The sequence below is a fragment of the Danio aesculapii genome, chromosome 13 (assembly GCF_903798145.1).
Source record: "Danio aesculapii chromosome 13, fDanAes4.1, whole genome shotgun sequence".
Lineage (NCBI taxonomy): Eukaryota > Metazoa > Chordata > Actinopteri > Cypriniformes > Danionidae > Danio > Danio aesculapii.
Window position 1 is genome coordinate 32,382,601 of NC_079447.1, and position 27,236 is coordinate 32,409,836.

The following is a 27,236-nucleotide window of genomic DNA, read 5'->3' on the forward strand; positions in this document are numbered from 1 at the left end:
GTGAGAAGAATTTTTTCTCTAATCTCTAATTTGTGATCTCTAATCACTGATTTATTTTATCTTTGCCATGATGACAGTAATTAATATTTGACTAGATATTTTTCAAGACACTTCTATACAGCTTAAAGCAGAGATGGGCAAACTCTGTCCTGAAGGGCCGGTGTCCTGCACAGTTTAGCTCCAACACTAATAAAACACACCTGAACATGCTAATCAGAGTCTTCAAGATCACTAGAAATCTATAGGCAGGTGTGTTTGATTAGAGTTGGAGCTAAACTGTGCAGGATACCGTCCCTCCAGGACTGAGTTTGCCCACCTCTGGCTTAAAGTGACATTTAATAATATAATTTGACCTTAAAATGCTTTTTAAAACATTAAAACCTGCTTTTATTCTAGCTGAAATAAAACAAATAAGACTTTCTCCAGAAGAAAAAAATATCAGACATACTGTGAAAATTTCCTTGCTCGGTTAAACATCATTTAGGAAAATATATAAAAAAGGAGAAAAAAAATCAAAGGGGGGCTAATAATTCTGACGTTAACTGTATGTTTGATATTATTTTAAAGGTGATATCACCTTTTTAGGGTTTTCTTTAGTTTGTTTAGTTAGATTCCACCTGTGTCTGCTACAGTAGCTCAGACATGCAGATTGTTTAGTTTTTTTTTTGTAAACTGAGTGTATTTATGTGCAATAATTGACCTGTTTGAATTTTGTCAAGGTTTGTATGTAACCATCTACTTCTTCAAATGTACCCGCCTCCAAGCAAACTATAGGCTCCGCCCTCCTCATACTTTTATGTAAACAGACTTCAAAGTGGCTAAAGATGGTGCCTTCTGTTTTTCTGCTGTGTGTTCGGATGTAACTTTAGAAGCTCACATGTGCCCTTACACAGAATCCCAGCTTCAGAAGAGGCAACAGTGAAATGGATTAGTTTAATAGATGAAGGGAATATCCCAGAAGGATTGGGGGAAAAACATTTTTGCCAGACTGCTTTATGTCCTTATCAAAACAAATTTGGACTCGCATCAAAATTGTATTTAAAGGACGTAGCTGTACCTAGAATTTGTCTGAAAGAGTTAAGTATTTTTTAAATATAATTTGTTTCTTTTGTTTCAGAGTAAGTAAACGCCAAAAGCTTGCTGGCAGCTTGCTCTTTGCAACTCTCACATGGTCGCCCACTGAAGCTAAGCAGGGCTGCGCCTGGTCAGTACCTAGTTGGGAGACCACATGGGAAAGTTAGGTTGCTGCCGGAAGAAGTGTTAGTGAGACCAGCAGGGGGTGCTCAATCTGCGGTCTGTGTGGGTCCTAATACCCCATGATGCATCTAAAACACTAGAGTGAGACGGATGTTAAACCGAGGTCCTGACTCTGTGATCATTAAAAATCCTGGCAATCCTGTGCAATTTGGCTGCCGTCACATCATCCAGGTGGATGCTGCACACTGGTGGTGGATGAGAAGATTCCCCCCCAAAAAATGCGTAAAGCGCTTTGAGGGTCCAGAAAACACTATAGAAATGTAAGGAATTATTATTGGTTTTAAAACATGTTCACTTGTTTTTGGAATCAGATCATCTTCCCTGATGTGCAGAGCTGTGTTTGTCACGGAGTATGGTGACAAAAGTCATGAGAAGCTCGATGATCGTCTGAGCGCTGTGTGTGCGCTACACAGGTTCAGCTACACCTCAAGAATGGATCGGTAAGTTAAAACAAAACCATTCCTGGTTGTGCAGCTCATTAGCATTTAAAGAGATATGAAGCGAAATGGCTGAGCTGTTTATTACAGGGTGAAATTAGTATTTATTTACACTACCACTGAGAAATGTAACTAACGTAAATGACAGACCTTTCATTAAGACCCCCAAGAATGATATAATCTTTTGTAAAATGAGCATCCAATGTCACCTTTAAGAGTTATAATTAATAAAAATGAAAGTGCCACTCATCATTAATATGCCAAGCCTACTCAAACTTATTTAAACCAAATCTGAAACCACTGTAGGAAATTTGCCATACAGATATGTTTGTTTCATTCGACACTCATCTAAATGTGGGCATGTTTTGCTTGCTTGAGGTTAACTGCATTATATAAGTCGCTTTAGAATTATAAAGCTTAAAGAATACATCATTTTTGTCACATTTTCTCATCACTTTGAATTGCTAATGTTAAACTCACCTTAATACCGTCAAACTCTACAGTGAGGTTTCCAATAGTGATTGGGATTCTGGTCCCGCGAAACTGAACCTGCAGCATCCCCTCAAAACCCCAGCGCATGAAGGATATGTAGGAAAACCAAGACGCCACTGTTGGTGATGAAAGTCAGCATTAATTTAATACGTAATACAGATGTGTAGCTAGCATTCATTTGAGCTGAATTATTCTCTAAAGTGTTTTTACCCATCCACATGTTTTCCAGACTGATCACAAAGCCAGCAGTAAGGTAAAAAACTGTGAAGAGAGCGTTGCCCATAAAAGATGAGGTCTGCAGTGTTGGCAGGGCTGCCGCCACAAATAGTGCCATGCAGCGGCTGCAATACACTGTCAGCCAAACCAGCAGGAAGTTGAGCAGAAAACGGTCAGGAGCGACGTTGAGCCCGGCCAACCAGTAGATGGGCACGCCGTATACAAGTGTAAAGGCACAGTGCTCTGGCAGCTCACCAAGTACCTGAAAGAGACATTAGAGCAGTCCAGTGACCAAACAGGAGCTAATATTCAACTCAGAGCCTTTCCCTATCATGAACTGTTATGTAAATTAAACCTAACTGCTGGGGTTTCTATTTTTGAGGGTGTTTTTAGAGACATTTGTATACTTAGCAGTGCTTTTGTTCTGCAGTAAATGTGTGTATTTGAATGCACAAATTCTTTGAAAGTTGGGGCTTTCAACTGAGACATTTACATTACACTGAACTGAACATCAACTAAAGCAGTTTCAATTTACTAGAACGTCATCTATGTTAAGCTGTTAAGCTATGTTGACAATCTATGTTGTAGAAGTGGTATAGAATTAAAGATAAATTGAATTGAATTTGAATGATTGATTTGATAACACAAATAAGAGTTAATATAATGTCAATTATTAGCTAAAAATCAAATCATTATGTACTATTATTAGTAGTAGTACACTACCTGACAAAAGTCTTGTTGCCTATCCAAGTTTTAGAAACAACAAATAATAACTTGACTTCTAGTTGAACATTTGGTATCAGAAGTGGCTTATATAAAATTTTATTATGTTTTGATTATGTTTACTTAACCAAAATAAAATATGATCATGCCTTAATTTTTGAGCTTGGAGGACTGCATCCATACATCTCTGCAATGACTCAAATAACTTATTAATAAAGTCATCTGAAATGGCAAAGAAAGTGTTCTTGCAGGACTAGGGGGGGCTAATAATTCTGACTTCAAATGTATGTACAATGCATCCGGAAAGTATTCATTGCGCTTCACTTTTTCCACATTTTTTTATGTTACAGTCTTTTTCAGGAATGGATTAAATTAATTTATTTCCTCAAAATTCTACACACAATTCCCCATAATGACAATGTGAAAAAAGATTTTTTGAATTTTTTTTGCTAATTTGTTAAAAATAAAAAAGCTGAAAAATCTCATGTGCATAAGTATTCACAGACTTTGCTCAATACTTTGTTGATGCACCTTTGGCAGCAATTACAGCCTCAAGTCTTTTTGAATATGATGCCACAAGCTTGGCACACTTGTCTTAGGGAATTTTTGCCCATTCCTCTTTGCGGTACCTCTCAAACTCTATCAGGTTGGATGGGAAGCGATGGTGTACAGCCATTTTCAGATCTCTCCAGAGATGTTCAATAGGATTTAGTTCTGGGCTCTGGCTGGGCCACTCAAAGACATTCACCAAGTTGTTGAGAAGCCACTCCATTGATAATTTGGCGGTGTGCTTTGGGTCATTGCCCTGTTGGAAGATGAACCATCGCCCGGTCAAGAGCACTCTGAAGCAGGTTTTCATTCAGAATGTCTCCGTACATTGCTGCATTCATCTTTTCCTCTATCCTGACTAGTCTTCCAGTTCCTGCTGTTGAAAAACATCCCCACAGCATGATGCTGCCACCACCATGCTTCACTGTAGGGATGGTATTAGCCTGGTGATGAGGCTGTGCAAGGCTGTGAATACTTGTGTACATGTGATTTTTCAGGTTTTTATTTTTTAGATTGTTATTATGTGGTGTTGTGTGCAGAATTTTGAGAAAATAAATTAACTTAATCATTTTTTGAATATGGCTGTAACATAAAAAACGTGGAAAAAGTAAAGCGCTATGAATACTTTCCGGATGCACTGTACACTGTTGTGTTTCCAATGGTTTTCAATTCAAAATATATATGTAAACAGCCATTTTATCAATATTTTGAAATATATAAATCCAAAATCAACCAAAAAATGCTTCAGGCGTAATTAATATTTCAGTGCTCTTTGGGGTAAGGGGTTCATAAAGACAAACAACAAAATTATAAGTTCAAGGCACTCGAAAAGTAAGTGAAAAAATGTAAAAGCCTTTATTAACATGGCTATTATTTTAAAAACAGCACTATTGTACACATTTACCTACGCATTTCAGCAAAACTTGCCTTCATTAGAGTGACCAAGCATATAGTGCTGTTTTACATACTTTTTGAGTGCCTCGGACTTTGATTTTGTTCTTTATCTTGAAATTTATGTTGCATAAATTTCATGTGAAATCCAGACATAAACTTCTGTTATACATGTAATTTGCATATATTGCCACATATATCATATTTCTATATGGAACATACAGTGCGTTCATGTAGAACACATAAACACAGTATGATGTAAACTGAATGCTGCAAAGGCAATTATGTTTGAAGACTGAAACTAACCAGACTGCAGCAGATAATACAACTGACGTCCTAAATTAGATAAAACCCAAGATAAAAATCTGAAAGAAAAAAAGCACTTATATCTGTCCAAAAAGTGGAGATTGAATTTGATTTCCAAGCAATAATCATTAATCTTTGCTGTCCCAAATATTTACACGTGGACATTCCTGAAGCTTGTACACAATGCAGAATATTTACCTTGGCAAAAAAGTATGGGGTGACAGAGTACATGCCATCTTCCAGCTCATGATACAGCATAGCTCTCTCTGAATGACCTGTGAAAAACAACATGTTATATCAGTTGACATCAGAAAAATCCAACAATATAAATCTTCTGTCATTTACTCACACTTCGCAATGACGTCCAGCACCACAGCAAAGGGTGTCAGAGCTCCTATCATGTAGAGCAAAGCCACGGTATCTTGGATGGAAAGACCTTCCTCTGTGCACCCAAAATATAGGAAACCGATGAGCAATGACATCAGCAAAGCTTCTAAACCATGAACCACCAGCGTCACCAGGTCACGGTAGTCATTAAATACCTGCCGTCTGAGAACAAAACACAGGAATATCATGGCAAACAGCTTTCAGGTGACACTTTTGAGTTACACTTTAAAAAAAAGTTTCATTTTATTGATTTTCTTTTTACAGAGATGCCTAAAGTTCCTTAAAGTATTCTTTCAGTTATTAAAATTATTATCATAGAGGAACATTATTACAACCTTTTTTCACTATAAATAGCCTTTTGTGGAATGACAAAGTTCTATAAATGTTAAAGTGTCTTTGTTTAGTCTTTTAAAAAGCCATTGCTGTTTTTTTTACCTGATTAAGGTTGTAAACTGATGCACTTTTCCCGGCAGCCGATCCTTCTGTTTGGAAACTGTGATCACTGAGTCTTTAATCAAGACAGAAGGAACACTGCTGGTGCAGAAATGTAGCAGGTAAAATTAAAGGTACAATACAAATGTGACTGCTATATATAGTTGAAGTAAGAATTATTAGCCCCCTGAATTATTAGCCCCCGTTTATTTTTTTCTCCAATTTCTGTTTAAGGGAGAGAAGATTTTTTTAAACACATTTCTAAACATAATAGTTTTAATAACTCATTTCTAATAACTGATTTATTTTATCTTTGCCATGATGACAGTTAATAATATTTTACTAGATATTTTCCAAGACACTTCTATACAGCTTAAAGTGACATTTAAAGGCCTAACTAGGTTAATTAGGTTAACTAGGCAGGTTAGAGTAAATAGGCAAGTTATTGTATAACGATGGTTTGCTCTGTAGACTATCGAAAAAAAAATATAGCTAATAGGGGCTAATAATTTTGACCTTAAAATGGTTTTTAAAAAATTAAAAACTGCTTTTATTCTAGCTGAAATAAAACAAATAAGACTTTCTCCAGAAGAAAAAAAATTATCAAGCATACTGAGAAAATGTCCTTGCTCTGTTAAACATCATTTGGGAAATATTTAAAAAAGAAAAAAAATTCATAGGGGGGAATAATAATTCTGACTTCAACTGTATATATTTATAAATAACAAATATTAATACAAGAATTATTGTGTTGCTAAGTAAAATATCAAATTGTTTATGGAAAGCATCGTCAATGCACCGTGATGCACTGAGATATTGAACCGAATTGATGGCAGGATAATCGTAATCGAACTGAACTGTGAGACCAGTGTACGTTCACAACCCTAATACATACACTATACATACATATTAGGGCTGCATCATATTGGAAAAATCTGATATTGCAATATTTTTTTTTGTTGTGATATATATTGCGATATGAATGTAATTTCACCAGCATCTTTGAGCTGTATATAGAAAGATTTAATTAATTTAGATAGACTGGGATAATCAAGACTTTTTCTATGCAGTGGGTCTGCACAAAATATAACAAATTACAAATATATGTAAATATGACAGATCAAAAATAAAAGTTAAATAAACAGTGACATAGTTTCACTCTGTAATTGGTATACTTTACCATGACTCCATGAATCTCATGTAATATGGTGTAATATTTGATTTGATTTTATTTCATTTTCCTTTGGCTTAGTCCTTTTATTCATCAGGGGTCGCCACAGCGGAATGAACCGTCAACTTATCCAGCATATGTTTTACACAGCGGATGCCCTTCCAGCTGCAACCCAGTACTGGGAAACATCCATACGCTCTTGCATACGCTACAGCCAATTTAGTTTATTCAATTCACCTAGAGCGCCAGTCTTTGGACTGTGGGGGACACCGGAGCACCCGGAAACCTAACCACTGATCCACTGTGTCGCCCTGTGACATTTGATATTCCTTTGAAGAAGGAATGAAACCAGATTGTTATTTCAAACACATTATTAATAGTACTCTGACAAATAAATAAGTAAATAAATAAATTCATATTACTTGCATACAGAATTCAGACATGGGGATAATTTAATGTGACAGTTCACGCAAATAATAAACATTGATTCACTATTTACACACACCCAACTGGTTCTAAATTGTTTGATTTTCTTCTGTTGAACTCAAAAGCAGATATTCAGAAGAATAATGTTGGAAAAAGCATTGACATCCATATTACAACCATACAAATCTTGTTTTGTGTTCAACAGAAGAAAAAAAACTAATGAAAGGTTTGAAATATGTGGAGGGAGGATAAGTGATGACAGAATTTTTCTTTATTTCGTGGAGAAAAGATAAAAAATAATTAAATAAACTTTATGAAGTGATGACAATCTAAATATTAAACTGTAGTCTACCTTTGAGGGGCTTCCAGTGCCGGAGGACCACAGTCTTCTGATTTCCACATGAAATCTTCAGTGTTCTTCACCTTCTCTAAAAACTGGGCCGCCAACATACTGGCTTTCTCCAAACACTGTGCTTCTTTTTCAGGAGTGCGCCGATCAATGCTTATCAAGTCCACTGCATTAGAAGTTCACAGTTTAGAAACAATAACCAAACAGCAGGATCAGCTAAAGTTATCAGTTCTGTTACTCTCTCTCTCACCGTAGTAGTCGGACGGGTTGCAATAGCGTGGACACGGGTACCCGAGAGTGGTGAAGTAAGACACCATGTCTTTGGCCTGACCACAGTACACGGCTGAACCAGAGGACAGCAGCACCACAAGGTCAAAGAGCTGAAAGATATCTGAGCGAGGCTGATGCACTGACAGCAACACTAGCCGGTTCCCCCGAGCCAGACGATACAATGTGATGACCAAATTATGAGCCGTGAAGCTGTCCAGACCTGAAGTAGGCTCATCTAGAATGAGAATACCTGAAAACACGCAAAATGAAAAGCCTATAAACAAAGCCTTATTTTAGTATTATTGATAATCAGATTTGTTTGATTGACATTTTGATTCCTTAATATAGGTTTTCTTTTTCTTTTGTATGTTTTAGATTTAGTCATTTTATTAATTGTGAATATATATAAATATTTCCCAAATGATGGTTTCCAGAACACAGAATTTTTCACAGTATTTCCTATAATATTTTTTCCTCTGGAGAAAGTCTCATTTGTTTTATTTCGGCTAGAATAAAAACAGTTATTAATAAAAAATAATAATAAAAATTAAGGTCAAAAGTATTAGCCCCTTAAGCAATTTTTTTTTTTCAATAGTCTACAAAACAAACCACCGTTAAACAACTTGCCTAATTACCCTAACTTGCCTAATTAACCTAATTAAGCTTTTAAATTGTACTTTAAGCTAAATACGACTAACTTGAAAAATTTCTAGTCAAATATTATGTACTGTCATCATGGCAAAGATAAAACAAATCAGTTATTAGAATTGAGTCATTTAAACTATTTTGTTTAGAAATGCGTTTAAAAAAAATCATCATTCTGTTAAACAGAAATTGGGGGAAAAAATAAACAAGGGGGCTAATAATCCTTACTTAAATTAAGAAAAAATTAATCCCTGCGATTAAGAAAAACATTCTGACTGAACATGGGTCAAATTAGACATCGTCTTGAAGCACTAGTCTTATTTAAAACCTATGTTTATGTGTAAGAGCTCACCTGGATTCCAGAGCAGCTGTACAGCGATGCTGACCCTCCTCCTCTCACCACCTGACACTCCTCGCACATACTCATTGCCCACGCGTGTGTGAGCGCACTGCCTCAGACGCAGCTCCGCAATCACATCATCCACCTGAGAAGGTCAAACTTGATAAGGTGATGTCACTTAGTCTCTCGTAACCTTCAACTGGTGTTTATGCAAGAAATAACTGATGACGGGCCATTAAATTATTGCAATCATGCACACCTGACGTGCTGATCAATCGCACTGCTTATACTACGGTTAACGCACATGATCAAGACACTGTATTTCAAGACATCTTCTAACAGCTTCTGTTTTAACAGTTGTAGTCTGTGAAATAACTGTGATCATTTAGCGTAGCAATACGGAACTGCATATGCAATTAAGAAACTACTTGGAGTACCTGGAACTACTTTAGCTGCCTTACGTGGTTCCCTAAAAATAATTACACACCTTAGAATGTTCATTAGACAATCTGAATCGACTATTCAACAACCCCAAAAAAAATTCCATAGAACTTACGTTAAAACATTTGGCCACTGTGGTTGCCAGAACTTTACGTTAAAAATCCGGTCGGAAAAATTCTAAATTTACAGTAAGCTACCGTATTTCATTAAGTTATTCACAAAGTTATAATTATTCAATATTATTAGACCAACATTTTGAAATTATTGCATTTAGTGTACATTGATTGTATTATAGAGAAGAAAGCACCACCAAAACAGATGGTAGTGAGCAGGGATGGGCTAAAATACATCTAAATGTATTCTTAAATAAATTACCAAATACCTCGATTTTACGTGTTTCAAAATAAACTACAAAATACAGCAGCCACAAATGTATCAAAATAAACTACTGTATTTTGTATTTTACAAATAGTGCAAAATACTTTTACAAGGGAGCATGAAATTTCTTCACAAACTTTCCATCAATAAGGCTATTGGATCAGTCCCTTCACCATTAAACTGACTTAGTGAAACAATGTTTGACAGCAACAGCGTTTACTCCTGTACATGAGGAGGTATTCATAAACCATTGTTTCTCTTTGATTTTAGTATAAATTGTGTACAAATTTCATACAGAAATTCCTGTCTTGAAGATGATGTCTTTAATCACTGTTAAAACTGTAATGCAGATAATGAGTTGGAATATAGTACTATATCTCTTTATTGTGTTTCAATCCCTTGCTTGGCCAGTAAAATTGACACCATCTCTTAACAGTCGTATATTTTAAAAGGCTGAATGAAGGGGTTGTTTTGACTTTTTGCTTACATTGTTTTTTTTTTAATAAATTTAGATTGTTTTTTTTTTGCAATTGAAATCTGGTTCATAAATCATGTTTTTGCATTTGTACTCTTCAATGCACAACATTAAACATGATATCTCTAAAAAATTGTTTATCAAACTTTAGATTTAACATACAACTTTCACATGCATAACTAAGGAACAAAATAACAACAATATCAACCAAAAACACATAAAAGGAGTGTTTTAGAATTTTAAAAAATCTAAATTTACAATTATTTATTTATTTATTTTATTTAATTTTTTTAACATTTTTTTGCCGTTAAATACATGCAATTTTACAGGGGTGTGCATTATTTTTCTAATTCAACATTCCATTAATTCTTCTTACTTATCTGATCTTATTTTGGTTGCTTACCCTTTGATCTCTCTGTTTTTGGCTGAAGTTTGCAGGCAGACGCAGTTTTGCCACAAATGCTAGCGTCTCTCGAACTGTGAGATGTGGTAACAAACGGTCATCCTGCCGTACATGAGCTATGCTTTTTTTCACCAGGGATCGTGTGGAAGGTTTCCCATTGATCAGGATCTCTCCTGAATTCATGGAGCCACCCTCATCTCGACATGTTATGATGTCCAGTAAGGAGGTCTTCCCACAGCCTGGAACCAAGACTTTATTTCTTTCTGGACTTTCTTGATGCTTTTATGCACTTAAATTACTTTTTTTTTTTAAGAATACCTGCAGATATGATGTTTGACCTACCTGAGCTGCCGATGACAGCAAGCATCTGTCCACTGTGAACATGCAGGTTCAGATCTTTTATGACTGTCTGCTTATTGCTGTGCATCTCCCAGGGCATCTTAAACTCTGAAAGCTTCTCATACCAGGGTATTTGTGCTGCTGTGTCCACCTGTGAGCAGACATACTGAGCTTAAAAAAATGTTTGAACGTCGTTGCATAAGATCTGAAGACATTTAGGATTATTTAGTTGGCGGAGAAAGTGAACACAGACTATGCACAGAGCACGGAGTAAGTAGCCAGGCACATCAGTTTGGATTTAATTATGCAAATATTTAAAGCATGATGAACTATTGTCATGCATGATTTGGCCAACACAAGAGACCTTTACCCAAATCATGTTTGTGATGAGTTGATTTTACATAAGCGTTTGTATGTCTCTTCTTGTCAATACAAGATCCCATCCAAAAAAATAATGCAATACTTGATAAAAAAAAAATAAAAAAATAAAATAAAAATAACGTGAGATGTTGCATAATTTTGCATCAACAAATACACATGAACCCATTTCAGCTAAATATCAGAGTGTGATTTAATAATTATAATAATTACTTACATTTACATTTATATAGCGTTATTTATTATGGGTTAAAACATTTACCCAGCGGTTGTGTTTATTTATACTTTGCCCATACTAAGAATTGACCCAATATTTTAGTGAAAATAAATTGTGAGTGGAGACTCTGGCATGATCTTCAACGAATAAACTCAAAATAAATATTTTTGGGGGTGGGATAATGGGAGATTTTGAAGTCATTTAACTTAATACTGTTTTTTGGTTACACATATTTGAAATTTTGAAAGGTTTTACAACAACAACAAAAAAAAATGGCAGACCATGTTAATATAGGTACTGTATGTGGAAATGTGCATACACAGTAGTCAACATTTGAAGAGGATCAAAAAATGTTTCAAAATTGTCCAAAGACAAGAATGGGTGTTGTTCAAATTTATATATACAGTATTTGTATAATATAATACATCATTTTTTTCTTGATTTTTGTATGAAGAGTATTCATGATTAAAAAACAACCATTACTGCTCCTCATAATTTTTTAATAACTATAATACATTTATAACATTATTTACAGGACACCCACTAAAATGGCATTCTGTGTAACAATAGTTTGTATAACAAAAATATTCTTAGGCTTATTTATAACAAGAATACTATGACGTTAAAAGACTCCCTGTAAGAATCATGGTATAGCCCCAATTTATTAATTAATTGTCATTTCAAATCTTTATATGTTGTCACTATTTACTCACTTATCAGCCAAGTTATTAAACATGTAACATAAAATATGAATGTTCTTTTATATATTTATTTTAATGTTTAAGTGCAGGCCAGAATTGCACTTTGTACTTTGTTTCAGTTTTACATTGTGGCATCATTTACTCAACCTCCACTTTCAAATCTATCTGTGCTTCTTTCTTCTGCTGAACAGTAAAGAATTTTTTTTTAAAGAATGTTGTAGCCACTGACTTCCATCGTTTTTTTTCTTGTTATTGGTGTCAATTGGCTATTGGTTTCTAACTTTTTTTTATTCACACACAAAAAACAGAACAGATGGAGGGTGAATAATGCAATTTTGGTTGGATTATACATTTAATGTCAGCTTTCTGAAAGGCTTGAACTGAAAGCAGTTTAAAGATTAAAGATCGATGTGAACCGAAGTGTCTGACCTCATAGTTGAGATTGCGGACTTCCAGTTCATTGCGGCCTCCGCTGTAAGTAAAATACAGACTGCTGTCCTCCTCTGGAGATGAGAAGAGAATATCTCGACCCTGTTGAGACATAGCAACATAAGTGCAAAATAAACCTGTGACACACATTGCTCAGAACAAATGAGTACACTCCTCAAAGATTACTCTTTTCAATTGATAATTTCTACAACTTTACAATAATATATCGTGTGTGTGTGTGTGTGTGTGTCTATATATATATATATATATATATATATATATATATATATATATATATATATATATATATATATATATATATATATATATATATATACATATATGTATGTATACAGTTGAAGTCAGAATTATTAGCCACCCTGTTTATTTTTTTCCTCAGTTTCTGTTTAACATAGAGAATATTTTTTTCAACATGTTTCTAAACATAATAGTTTAATAATACATTTCTAATAACTGATTTATTTTCTCTTTGTCATGATGACAGTAAATAATATTTTACCTGATATTTTTCAAGACAATTCTATACAGCTTAAAGAGACATTTAAAGGCTTAACTATGTTAATTAGATTAACTAAGGTTAGGGTAATTAGGCAAGGTATTGTATAACGATGTTTTTTTTGGTAGACTATTGAAAAAATATACATAGCTTAAAGGGGTTAATAATTTTGACCTTAAAATGGTTTTTAAAAAATGAAAAACTACTTTTACTCTAGCCGAAATAAAACAACTAAGACTTTCTCCAGAAGAAAAAAATATTATCAGACATACTGTGAAAATTTCCTTGATCTGTTAAACATAATTTGGGAAATATTTAAAAAAGAAAAAAAATCAAGGGGGGCTAATAATTCTGACTTAAACTGTTTATATGCCTCAAAGCAAGAAGGTCGCTGGTTCGAGCCCCAGCTGGGTCAGTTGGCATTTTGCTGTGACGTTTGCATGTTCTTGTTCGCGTGGGTTTCCTCCGGGTGGTCCGGTTTCCCCCACAAGTCCAAAAACATGTGGTACAGGTGAATTGGGTAAGCTAAATTTTCCATAGTGTTATGTGTGTGTGAATGAGTGTGTATGAATGTTTCCCTGTGATGGGTTGCAGCTGGAAGGGCATACGCTGCGTAAAACATATGCTTGATAAGTTGGCGGTTCACTCCACTGTGGAGACCCCAGATTAATAAAGGGACTAAGCCAAAAAGAAAATTAATGAATGAATATTAGATTAGTCAGTACCAAAGCCAAAGCCGGAACTAATAAATAACAAAAAAAAAGTCCTAAAGTATGTACACCCAAATGAATATGTTGGGGGAAAATATTAAATAAAATGTAAATAAACAGGAAACATCAACAGAAACATAAATACATTTTGTTGTTTGTATTTTTTGTTGTTGCAATAACTAATTTGAATTGAAATGTATTACATTTCTATTCCAAAAGATATTAGGTGACCAAAGAATTTTAATGAATATTCCTGTTTAATAACACTGTTTTCAGAATTTATTATCAAATACAAATATACATTTTTAAAAGGTGGTGTACTCATTTAAGCTGAGCACTGTATAATCACAATCACTTCAATTAATATTGGCACCTTGAGTCAGCACCAAGGCTTCAAGTTTATCAAGTTTAATTAAGATTACTTGAGTCATAAACTGATCACCTTCACATTTTATTTATCAGATCTATCAAATGTCAGATAAGAAAGCTGGAGTTGTCTGCGTGGTTCATGGTTCATTTATATAATCACCCAGAATGAACTCGACAAAAATCAATAGCACAGAAATAATCCGATATTATTATTATGAATGTACAAAACGTAAAAATCAGACAATCACTAACAGTTTAAAAAACAACGGTTTTACGGCTTTTTTTTTCGAGCTTTCAGTACTCACTGCTTCCATGTTCATACAGTACAGTAGTTGATCATGAACTCACCTTTATCTGTTTTTCATTTGTAGAGCTGAAACTTTCTCCTGAGTGGAAAACTGTGTCGTCTGACATGGCGGACGCGGTACAAAGGGGTCTGTTCCCCCTTTGGTCAAGTGTCCAACTAAGAGAAGTACCCGCTCCTCTTGTTGTCCTGCAAAAACTGAGGAGAAGGAGAAGAGAAAGCGACTCTATATAGCAAATGGAGCAAAGGTCCACTGATAAGAGTCGGCGTTTATGGTTCTAGTGCAGTGATATTAACGTTCAGACAGCTGAAGACGTGGAGCTGACTGTCACTTTGAGGACATTCGCATGAAAATAATCAAGTTACAGGTGTTTTGAATGCTGATGAGAGAGAAAATGAGCCACTCTTATTCAATGAAGGATGTTGTCCAGAAGAATGGCTCGAATGGATCTTTTAAGGTGGTGTCAGAGATGGAGAGGGCCCGTTCAAACCCAGACTACATAGAGTCGTCGAGCTGTCTGAGCGTCAAAAACGTGTCCTATTCTGTCAGGTAAGAACTGACAAGGATTGCAATGACTGAATCATGTTTTAAATTGGGTTTAATTTGGGTTATTAGTGAACCTGTTCATAAAGGGATAGTTCACCTAAAAAATTTAATTCTGTCATCATTTACTCATTCTATTTCTAGTTTATTCTGTTTAACACTAATAAAGGCAGAATGTTGGGAAAAAAAACAGCTATTGACATCCATAGTATTTTAGTTTCTGCATGTCAATTGCTATTGGTTTCCAACTTTCTTCAGAATATTACTTGTTCAACAAAAGAAAGAAATTCATAAGTTAAGAACCGCTTAAAAGTAAAAGGTGTAAAAAAAAAGTCACTTTTGGCTGAACTATCCCTTTAATTTCTTCATTAACATAAACTCAGAATTTACTTACTGTATGTTTACTATATTTACTTTGCTTTATGTGTTTTAAAAGAATCCAGCAGCTAACACTAAACTACAGTATTTTTAAACTTGATCATAGAAGATAGGAAATGAGCAAAAACATTTTATTTGTTTTTTTGATCATTTTATATAATTTTGATCATGCATACAACTAATGCAGAGCCGGAATATTTTGAATGATTTGTAAAAGCTTAAATGTTGATTTTTTTTATGTTAAAATATTGAACACTGTTGATAAATCTTGAGAATAAAAGATAATATTTTTACAATTTTACATGTCAACATAAGTTAATGTTAGCAATGTTAATGTTAACTAGCAATAATAAATGCCTTTTCAAGTTTAATAAAACTTAATGCTAATTAATTTGTTCAGTACATTAATTTTAGCAGATACAACTTTTAATTAAAAAACAATTATTAGTAAATGTTGAAATTAACAGTAGTTGAGATTTATGAATGTTGTAGAATTTTATTTATTGTTACTTAATGTAACTAGTTAACTAAAGTTAAGTTACATTATTGCATTATTGTATTGTAGTGTTCTAATGTGCTTTAATTTATATAGATGAAGAAATTTCTTGAAAATTAATTTATCTGATTACTTGTACAGTATCAATATGTTACTTGCATATCTATTAAATTTCTGTTTTAAAATCATAGCACCTTATTTAAAAGTTATGAGCATATAATAGTTAAACAACCAATTACCACAAAATTATCAGAGAATGAAAGCTTAAATGCCACAATCATACATTGTCTTGTTATCTGATTTTGTATGGCAACAATTATACAGCTGTTATAATCTTGTATTAATTTAAGCATGCATATGCATGTCTAATAAACCTAAACAGGTTAACCCAGAATGTGAACCTCTGTTTACCCAGTAGTGTTTGTTCAAGAACTACTCAAACTGGGTCATGATTTTAAAGCATATGGTACCATCTTTACATCTGTGTATGTAGTAAACTTTGTACATTATGTGTCAATTTATTCTATTAACCCTTACAGTGTAATAATACTGAAACTCTAATGAGAGTTAGTTGAATGTAATTTTACTCATAGGTTCAGATTCAAGTTACTTTATTTTATACACATAAGTAAACTAGGATTCAATGAGAAAGTGCAGGCAACTTCTCATACAATACACAAAACAAAAAACATAAAACAACATAAAACACTCAAAATGTCCTATATACGACTGTTACTTCATCGTATGACTGTTCATATGATTAATTACTGCAGGGTCAAAAAAAACTGTTCCTAAACCAATTCAATATGAAAGATAAGCCGTCACTTAGACAGAGGAAGCTTAAACTGTGTTTATAGATGACCATTAAAATAAAATGTCATCCAAAATACTAATAAGCTAACATTTTTTGCTCATATCATAAACATTTTATTTTCTCCATACTACAGTGAACGTGTAGGACCTTGGTGGGACCTTTCATCTTTTCGAAAAAAATGGACAAGGCAAATATTAAACGAAGTGTCATTTCATGTGGACAGTGGCCAGATAATGGGAATTCTGGGAAACTCAGGTAAATGTTTTAAAATCTGGGAGAAAAAGAATGTCTGTAATGCTTATACATTATAACACATTGTAAGAACAGAGACCATAATGTGCTGTAGAGTTAAAAATCTGTTCATTTGTGAAATTTACTGTGATATTTCACCCACAGATGGACAGCTAAAGTGTATTTTTATTTCCTCAAGTGGTTCCAAAATATCTTGAGTTTCTTTATTTTGTTGAATAAACAAGAAGATATTATGAAGAAAGCTGAAAACTGGTAAACCCAGACATTAATAGCAGGAAAAAAATAATACTAATATGGAAGTCAGTGGTTACAGGCTTTTTTCAAATGATCCACACCTGTGTTCAACCAAAGAAAGAAACTCAAATAGATTTGGAACAGTTGGAGGATGAGTAAAAGATGAGGGAATTTTTATTGTTTGGGTGAACTATCCTTTTAATTAAATACAATTTAATATGAAATATTTTGGAACATAAAAAGAAAATAATCAATAATCAGTGAAGAATGAATCTGGAAATGTTATAAATCTATATTACATTTACATTACATAATAGTTTCTTTAAAGATCAGTTGATATCCTCATATTGTAATAAACGTATTGACCTTCCCCTTTAGGTTCTGGAAAGACCACTCTGTTAGATGCTATAGCAGGGCGCATTGGGAATTCTGGGAACCTCCAGGGAGAAGTGTTTGTGAATGGACGAAAGCTGAAAAGAGAGCAGTTTCAAGACTGTTTCTCTTATGTTCTGCAGGTGAGATTAATTGTTATTAAAGGAACAATTCACCCATAAGTTTACATTTACTCACTATTTACTCAACTTCAGGTGCTTAAAAAACCTTTGTGAGTTTTTTTTCTTCTGTTGAACACAAAAGAAAGTATTTTGAAGAAAGCTGAAAAGCAGTAACCATTGATTTCCATATAGGAAAAACAAAAGCTGACAGGTTTTCAGCTTTCTTCAAAATATCTTACTTTGTATTCAAAAGAAGAAATAAGCTCACTATGTGTGTATGCTTCAAGTCTAAATATTAAGCTACATTTAACTGACCTTTAGTCAACAGTAGCGTACAGTATATATATGAAAAGCGATTGACTAGATGACCGGAGGTCAGATGACCAAACTTACAAATACAGTAAAGTTTGTAGAAAAGTTCATCTGTAGAGTCCGCTCTGAAATTGGCCGTTACACATGAGTTGGTTATAATATTCTTTTGAGCTTCTCTTCCATATCTCACACTGAATTAAATAACTGTGGCGAGAGTGCCTGCTGTTTCAGGTCATTTTTACAGATTAAATTCATGACTCATGGAAGCTATAATCTAATCCAGTAATTAAAAGTGTCTCATGAGCTAAAGGTACACATATTGGCTAGAATGGGAAGTTATTATGAAGTAAGAACTCATAACCCAACTTATTTGAAGACTCCAATATCTATCTACTGTATTCTAATGTCAAGAGAAACCTAAAAAATTAAGTACCTTCACATTTTAAGTTTATTCAACAGGAAATTATGTTTTCTTAACTAGAACTGGTGTTGTCTTTACTTCGAATTTGTATATTTGTATAATTTTAGCAGGGTCAAACCTTGACATTTATTTGAACATCGCTTAAAATAAAACAGATAAAAATCATTTTTGTTACCTCAGTGGTGACATTCAAGATACAACAATTATAGAAGATATTTATGACAGACTATCTCAACAAACTTTTTTAGACAAAGAGATAATAATACTTAATCTCCAGATATAGATAAGATTGTATAAAATCAGTGACATTTAAGAGCATTTGCCAGCTCACGTGCAAAGAGTACAAACTGTGAAATGTTGTGTGTCCGACATAATATGTGTAAAATTTACTTAAAGCCCACTTCGCTTATAAAACATGAAAGGTCAGCTCTATTTGGACGAGGCTTTAATTAATCGAACATTCTGTAATCTTATTTTATAAATATACCGAGCAAATGTTTAAATGAATAGTGAAGTAAACATTCTTTGATCATTTACTTACCCTTGTGTTGATACAAACTTGTGTGACTTTCTTTTTAGAAGTACAGAAATTGAGATGTTTAGCAGAATTACCACGCTGCTCATTATCTTACAACCTCTATTGTTGGTGGACATTGAGTGATTTTTATTCTTGGATACTGTTGAAATGAATGAGAATTGTCATAATCTGTGGAAATTTCTCATACAAATATTTGAGTATACTCTAAAAAAAATTTAGACTCTAAACCAAGGGTGTCCAACTCTGGAGGGCTGCAGCCCTGCACAGTTTAGTTCCAACCCAACTCCAACATATTTAACTGCAGGTTTCAAACAAGCCTGAAGGACTTAATTAGTTTGATTAGGTGTGTTTAATTAGGGTTGAAACCAAACTGTGCAGAACTGTGCCCTCCAGGAACTGAGTTTGACACCTGTACTCTAAACAGTCTCATTTCTTTAGGACTTTTAATGGATGCCAATGGAGGAAAGGATTCACTACACTGAATAAACTGCTTTTGTTTACCACACTAGCTAATCTCCAACCTGTTTACTCATAAAGCGAACACATTTTATCAACTATTACTCACTCAAATGTGCTTTATTTATTTTATTTATTTATTTATTCCATTCTTCTGTTGAACACAAAAGAAGATATTTTGAAGCATGATGACAAAATCAGTCATTCACATCCATAATGGAAACAAAAAATACTATGGGAAGTCAATGGCTGATTTTCCCAACATTCTTCAGTATTTTAAATTGAGGGCAAGTAAATATTGGCAATTTTAAAAATCTTTTTCATTCTTTCATTTTTGGGTCCCTTTTAGTTTTATACCATTTTTACTTTTAAGTTTGTTAAACAGTAGAGAAATAGTCAATTGTTACTAATAAAAATTACTTGCAATTGTACTTACTGCATTTTTATTACATACAGTGTAAAAACATGTACACAATAAGTGTTTTATATCAGATCATTAATACAAATGATAACTCATAGTATTTAAAATGCCTCAACATAAAAATGACTTACAATTTTGTACATTTTAATTGTATTACCAAGTCTTAATATCTAAACATAGCCTTTATTTTGCAATTCTTAGGCAGAATAATGTTTTTTTCTTTACAGAGTGACAATCTCTTGAGCTACTTGACAGTGGAAGAGACTCTGACATACACTGCACAGCTTGCTTTGAGAAAACACTCTGCTGAGGCCATACGCAAGAAGGTGAACCGTCCAACCTCTTAAAACTCAAATTTAAACAAATATACAAGCATACAAACATGCAAGCTCAGCAACATTTTTAATTTTCTTCTCTCTTTATGATCTACATAGGTAACTGCGGTCATGGCCGAGTTGAGTTTGGGTCACGTGGCTCACAGCGTGATTGGAGGCCGCGTTTTTCCAGGCATTTCTGGTGGAGAGAGAAGGAGGGTCTCCATTGCAAGCCAACTGCTTCAGGACCCCAGTGAGTGCATTGTGCTGCCCTCTGACTTGACATACCTGAGACATATTCATTTTAACGCACTATAGCGAGGTGTTTGTTTAGGTGTAATGTTCTGTACAAATACAGTAGAGATGTAGCAGCAGTATGAAAATATCATGATTATAGTGACCAAAATGATCACGGTTACCAGTATCATCAATAAAGGTTATATAAAAGTTTTATATCTGAAAATTAATAAACATCAAATTACATTTGTAGCTCTAAGCAATTTAGCCACATTAGTATGGATTCCAATGAGGTGAAAGGTTTCCAAATGTGTTTTTTAACAATAACTAAAATAAGGAAATGGAATGTAGGTCTAGATTTGTGACCTCAGACCACAAAACAAGTCTTATGTCGCACAAGTATATTTTTGCCAATTGACAAAAATACATTGTATAAATAAAGATCGTGTTCTAAGAAGATATTTTGTAAATTTCCTACTGTAAATATATCAGAACATAATTTTTGATTGGTAATATGCATTGCTATGAGCTTTATTTGTTCAACTTTAAAAGCGATTTTCTAAATATTTAGTTTTTTTTAGCATTCTTATTCCAGATATTCAGATCTTGGTCAAATATTGATATTTTTTTTCAGAAAATGTACACTTATGACTTATGGTTTTGTGCTCCAGGGTCACATACAAAAGCAACACAAGTGAAACACTATACTGTACATGTATTAAAACAATCTTTTCTGCTGCGTTTTCTTTGTTACAATGATCTCAACAGCAATTCATTATTAGCACCAAAAAAGATAACAAACATAAGATTTTAAAGCTTTACTAAATTTTATTCAGTTGTTCATTCATTCATTTTCCTTCGGCTTATTCCCTTTATTCATCAGGGGTTGCCCCAGTGTAATGAACTGCCAACTTATCCAGCATATGTTTTACACAGCGGATGCCCTTCCAGCTGCAACCCAGTACTGGGAAACATCTATATACACTCATTCACACAGATACACTAAGGCCAATTTAGTTTATTCATTTCACCTATAGCACATGTCTTTGGACTTTGGGGGAAACCCGAGCATCCTGAGGAAGCCCATGTGAACACATGCAACATGCAAACTCCACACAGAAATGTCAACTGATCTAGTCGGGACTTGAACCAGCAACCTTCTTGCTGTGAGGCGACAATGATAACCACTGAGCCACCGTGTCGCCCATCTTTGTAAATATATAAAAACATAATTTTTGATTGGTAATATGCATTGCTATGAGCTTTATTTGTTCAACTTTAGGAGATTTTCTAAATATTAAAAAAAAATTCCTGATATTCCAGATATTTAGATCTTGCTCAAATATTGTCCTATCCTGACAAACCATATCAATGGAAATTTTATTTATTATTATTATTATTATTAATTACAAAATGTACACTTATGACTTATGGTGTTGTGGTCCACGGTCACATATAAAAACAACAGAAGTAAAACACTGTACTGTCTCAAAACAATCTTTTCTGCTGCGTTTTCTTTGTTACAATGACCTCAACAGAAATACATTATTACTCATCACAAAAGCTGGATTTCATCTCCATATAATTATTAATTTGGTACAACATAAGGTACAATATAGGATATTTTCTGAAATTTCAGATGTCCTTTTCCTTTGCGGATGATTCATGTTTAGACTGCGTCAGACTAATGCTGGATTTATAGCAAGTTTCTATAATCATGCTAATCAAACACAATTTAAGGACTAACTCAAGTTTGAAACCAAGTTTGTGAAACCAATAATCGTTTCATCCCTGAAATGGATGGTATATCATATTTTCATTGCCTTAAAAGATGCAGCCCTCATATGAACTTCAGCTAAATGTTATTTTAAATGCAGAGCGACCCACACATCGACCCTCTGAGGATTGCTGTGGAATGGACAAATGAGTGAAAGGGACTGAAGTGGAATATTAAAAGTGGCAGACAGGGTTATCGCATTTTTATTATTAAGCTGGGCTCCATGAGGGTCCCTCTGGATGCTTTATCGGGCTCTTTGGACCTCAGGGGTCTCTTGGGATCCTGGACTATGGATTAGTCAAGGCCACTCCAAACCTGAACACAAATCGGCAATTATAAGGGGCTTTCATCTGCTGCCTTCTCCAATCAAGCAGCAAATGAATTCATCAGCCAATTAATTTAGACAAAGGGGAAGCTATTAATTGCTTTAACCGCCAAATTAATAAGACTCTCGAAGTTGTTTCTCAAAAGACAGTAGGTAGACTTTTTGTGAAAAGTTTTTACTTGCTTTGTTTTCAGAGGTGATCCTGTTGGATGAACCAACCACAGGCCTGGACAGCATGACGGCCAATCAGATTGTGATGCTGCTGGCAGAGCTGGCTAGAAGAGACCGAATCGTCATCGTCACCATCCACCAGCCTCGATCAGAGCTGTTCAGAGTGAGCTAATCATTTTCTGTTTTAACTAATGCAGTTGAAATGACTTGACTGAGCAAATGGACCAAAAAGGTGTATGATTTAGCATACATTCACAAAATAATAAGAACATAATAAGAATACATTATATTAGTCAGCACCATTCATACTTAAAATACAGTGTTTTATTGGTATTTGTTAAATATTTACATTTGAACTAAAAGATTTAAGTGAATTATAAAAAAGTACTATAAACAAGTAATTGATGATAATATTATGATTTTCTTTCCAGACTTTGAAAAATCCCTTTACTTGATTTAGGAATCTTTAATAAAAAAAAATAAATAATATATATATATATATATATATATATATATATATATATATATATATATTATATAGTTTATTTATAAAGTTTTTTTTTTCTTTAATTTTTAAATTTGTTATTTTTTAAATTTGTTTATTTTATCAACCCACCAAAATAATAATATATTACATTTGCAATAGCACCTTCAATACATAAAATACATAAACAGAGACTTGTTCAAAAGCTAAAAACAGCTTTCATATCTCATGGAAACTCATTGGTGTGCCAGTCTATAAAGGAGGTGTGTTAAGGCAATCTTGATCTTTTTAGGTCTAGGGATCTGACCACAAAAAAAAAAAAAAAAAAAAAAAAAGATTGGTTATGTGAAAAGGCTGGAAAAAATAATGAGAGAACTCTCATCTCCTCAAACAGAATGACTACAGACTTAAACAACAAGGTCAAATCAAAAAAAAGAGAAAGGTTATTTAGATATAGCAAATGTAACAAAGAAAACAGGGTATTAATTCAGAAGGGAGCAAGGCCAAAACAACAAACAAAATCAAGCTAACTCCTAAAATAATCTCTTGGTAATCTGAAAAGAAAAAGAAAGAAAAATACTTCAACATAAACTAACTCCCTTTACTGTCATAAACAGGAGAAAACGAATTCAAAACAAAATGGCATCCACCTTCCTACTTAACCCTCAAAATAAACAGAACAAAGATAAACCATAGCTGCACCATCTAGCCACCACCAACACTGGTTTGAAGTGCAGCTCAGGTTAAATACTCTCTCTCCTCTCCCAACAGCCAATCACTGAAAAGCCCCAATGATCACTACCAGGTGGACACAATTACCTGCAGGGACACAGACAGAGAGAGGGAAAAACAAAACAAAGTACATTGTGCCCACCAAAGAGACGTCTCAGGACGTAACAGCGCCCTATCATACACCCGGTGCAATAAGTCGCAAGACCTGTTTTGATTGATTTGTTGCTATTTTCAGACCAGCGCAACCCTAATTTTTACGTTTTGCGCCACGTTCTTTAAATAGCAAATCCATTTGCACCACTTTGTGGACTCATGGGTGTGCCAGTCTGTAAAAGAGGTGGCTATTTTGAGAAATTGAAATAGACATCACCATTGACCAGATAAAACCTGGTCTAAAGTCCAGCGCAGAGGATAAATAAAGGATTAAAATGTTACAAAAATTATTATTTTCTATAAATATAAAAAAATACCTCCATCATCATGTCTGGGTGGATTTTTTCAGTTTATTTATGACAAATTGCAGTTTTATTATAATGTTATTATTATTATTATTATTATTATTATTATTATTATTATTATTATTATTATTAGTAGTATTATTTATTATATGCATATTTATATATGTTTTAATAAAAACAAGTTTAGATTTGTCCTCCTGTCAGTTTTTGGAGGCGTATGCCACACTATATGGGGCATAAAAAAAGACGTGTGTTTGGATATCTCAGTTTTTTTACCACACTTAATTAATATTGTTCATTTAGTCGTTTGCTGGAAATTAGAACTGAATTTAAAAATAGATTTGAAACAAATCTTTGAGCTTAAAAAACTAAATTAAATATGTAGGCTAATGGATGTCTTTAGTGGAGTGCGTTTCCTTACTCCACGAAAGTAAAGGAGTTAAGTAAAGAGTAAAAGTAAACACAAAGCAAAGAGACCGAATGGAGGAGGCTCGTTCTTTATCGTCGTGCTGCAGATCGTCTGTTTAACTGTTATCTCGTTAGTGAAGCATTCAATTTTTCCATTCAGTTTTTCCACTTACAAAGTCGCCATGTAAATAGCAAATGCGCCATGGTGTGATGCAACTGACTTTTAAAGGGAATAGGAGATGAGACTCTGATTGGTTTAATGCATGTTATGCTCAAAACACACCCATAAATCTTTAAGGGAATAAGCACAACCCTGTTAGACCATGCACCATATTTTTCCGGCCTTAAAATAACAAAAGTGGATTCTGACATGCCCTTTATGCTTTTGCTTCCTGCACTTTAGATTTTGCACCTACATGTAGATCATTAAAATAGAGCCATTGGAGTTTGTCTTGGTGAAAGATTTCAGACTTTTAAGAAATTATTGCTATAAAACCATATGAAAAGCTGTCACTATACTACTGTTATTACCAAAAAGATGAATGACTACTTTGTTTGGCTGAATCTTTTTAATGAGGTAATGTTCAGTGTTACTGTATATCATTACCACTCAAAAACATGTACCTTTCATTGTTCAATGTGATAGTCTTGAATTATTCTAAATGACTGAAACTTGTATACATTTATCCAGATCTTTAACAGAATAGCAATCATGAGTCAAGGGGAGCTGGTGTTTTGTGGACAGCCTCAAGAGATGGTGGATTTCTTCAGCCGCTGTGGATACGAGTGTCCCGAATACTGCAACCCCTTCGATATTTATGGTAGCCATTTAGAATCTCATATTTAAGGATCTCATAAGGACTGAGGGCATTTTAAAGCCAAAACTTAAGCCAAAATTAATGTTTTCTAAAATGGTTTGTGATTGGCAGTGGATCTGACCTCTGTGGACACACGCTGCAGCGAGAGGGAAGCTGCCACCTACAGGCGCATGCATGATATCACGTCAGCCTATCAGAACTCAGAGATCTACACAAACATGCAGGAAAAGATTGAACAAAACTGCCAGAGACCAGACAAACCTATGATTCCCTTTAAAAGCAAAGAGTCCCCCAACTGCATCTCCAAACTTGGTGTCCTCCTGAGGTAACACAGTAGCAACAACACTGAGTCAGAATGTTAAATCTTTTTCCTTATTATTTGGTTGAACGAGAAGGGATACTATAAAGAGTGAAAGATTGACAATTTTGACTCAAAAAGCAACTACACCTGATCTGACTATTAAAACTGTAACAATTTACAATAAGTATATAAAGTTTATATACCTTTTCATTAAAATGATTTACAATAAGGTTCCATTTATGGTAATGCATTTACTAACATGAAAAAACAATGAATACTAAATTTAAAGAGGACATATTATGCAAAAATCATTATTATAAGGGGTTTAAACACAGTTGTGTGGTAATAGTGTGTGGATATAGAAAGCCTCTACACTGCAAAAAAATGATTTTTTATTTGGATTTTTTGTCTTGTTTCTAGTCCAAAAATTATTATTTTTTTAGATATTTGGACTAGAAACAAGACAAAAAATCTAAGTAAGAAAATCATTTTTGCAGTGTAATGGTAATTTCTATAATCACACTTGATAAAAACAGTCTGCAAAAACACTTTGATTGCCATTCTCACTTTGTACATATCATCAGAAGTGGAAACACCCGCCCATTAATGATGATTGCTCCTTTTTAGCATAAACAGCCCTAAGTGAGAAGCAGCCATCCATCATTAAGGCTGATTCATACTTCTGTTCTGGTGCACCATGTGCGTGGTTGCATAACCCTCACTGTGGCTAACGCCACACTGATGAACATCTCTCAAAAAATTTAACTACATGTCGCAATGACGCATAGCGCAAGCTCTGTGATTGGTTGGCTTGGTAGTGGTGAGGAGCGTGGGCGGTGGTGAGAGCCGCGAGCCCGATGGAGCGATTGTTTACAAGTGTTGAGTCACATGAAGGAGTTCCAGATGGAGACTTTTGCTTTGTGTTTACCTTATGATTAAAGTTTTTGCACATCCGCCAGTTCCCATCTGAATGAGCGAGTTTAAGCTACTTGTACATTAAGGTAGCACTCAGAAAAAAAAAACTTTCGCGAAGAAACTCGACACAGAGGAACATTAAAACCTGCTGCCAGCTAGCGTTTCAGAAGTGTTATTGTTATTATTATTACAAACAGCACGCAGAAGTATAAATCCATGACTACTCGCGTGCAAGGCAGGCGCTGTGGGTCACGTCGATCACCCGATGCAGAAGTATAAACCACCCTTTATAATTTTGAATCTGTGAACATTTTGAATATGAACACATATTTTGGTTACCAACAAAACTTTTCTCATTAATTTTTCTCTCTTTTACATACACAC

General features: G+C 34.1%; 2 protein-coding genes across 3 annotated transcripts in view; one reads left to right on the top strand and one right to left on the bottom strand.

The window, feature by feature from the left end:
* The window catches only part of abcg8 (ATP-binding cassette, sub-family G (WHITE), member 8), a 16,287-nt gene extending 1,530 nt beyond the window's left edge, over nt 1-14,757 (bottom strand). Inside the window, exons 1-12 of one of the 2 annotated variants that reach the window (XM_056471267.1) lie at nt 14,597-14,757; nt 12,653-12,754; nt 10,931-11,078; nt 10,589-10,827; nt 8,904-9,036; nt 7,887-8,156; nt 7,640-7,802; nt 5,694-5,789; nt 5,221-5,420; nt 5,070-5,146; nt 2,397-2,664; nt 2,175-2,302 (exon numbers count right to left, since the gene is read on the bottom strand). In XM_056471267.1, coding sequence (XP_056327242.1) covers nt 2,175-2,302; nt 2,397-2,664; nt 5,070-5,146; nt 5,221-5,420; nt 5,694-5,789; nt 7,640-7,802; nt 7,887-8,156; nt 8,904-9,036; nt 10,589-10,827; nt 10,931-11,078; nt 12,653-12,754; nt 14,597-14,662 — 1,890 coding nt within the window. In that variant the 5' untranslated portion in view covers nt 14,663-14,757. Of the gene's footprint in view, nt 1-2,174; nt 2,303-2,396; nt 2,665-5,069; nt 5,147-5,220; nt 5,421-5,693; nt 5,793-7,639; nt 7,803-7,886; nt 8,157-8,903; nt 9,037-10,588; nt 10,828-10,930; nt 11,079-12,652; nt 12,755-14,596 lie in introns of both variants that reach the window. The other variant, XM_056471266.1, reaches the window with a different exon arrangement.
* abcg5 (ATP-binding cassette, sub-family G (WHITE), member 5) overlaps nt 14,667-27,236 on the top strand; it is a 19,973-nt gene continuing 7,403 nt past the window's right edge. Inside the window, exons 1-8 of the mRNA XM_056471268.1 lie at nt 14,667-15,102; nt 16,918-17,039; nt 17,649-17,785; nt 20,140-20,238; nt 20,347-20,479; nt 22,760-22,899; nt 25,510-25,639; nt 25,748-25,961. Coding sequence (XP_056327243.1) covers nt 14,930-15,102; nt 16,918-17,039; nt 17,649-17,785; nt 20,140-20,238; nt 20,347-20,479; nt 22,760-22,899; nt 25,510-25,639; nt 25,748-25,961 — 1,148 coding nt within the window. The 5' untranslated portion in view covers nt 14,667-14,929. The remainder of the gene's footprint in view (nt 15,103-16,917; nt 17,040-17,648; nt 17,786-20,139; nt 20,239-20,346; nt 20,480-22,759; nt 22,900-25,509; nt 25,640-25,747; nt 25,962-27,236) is intronic.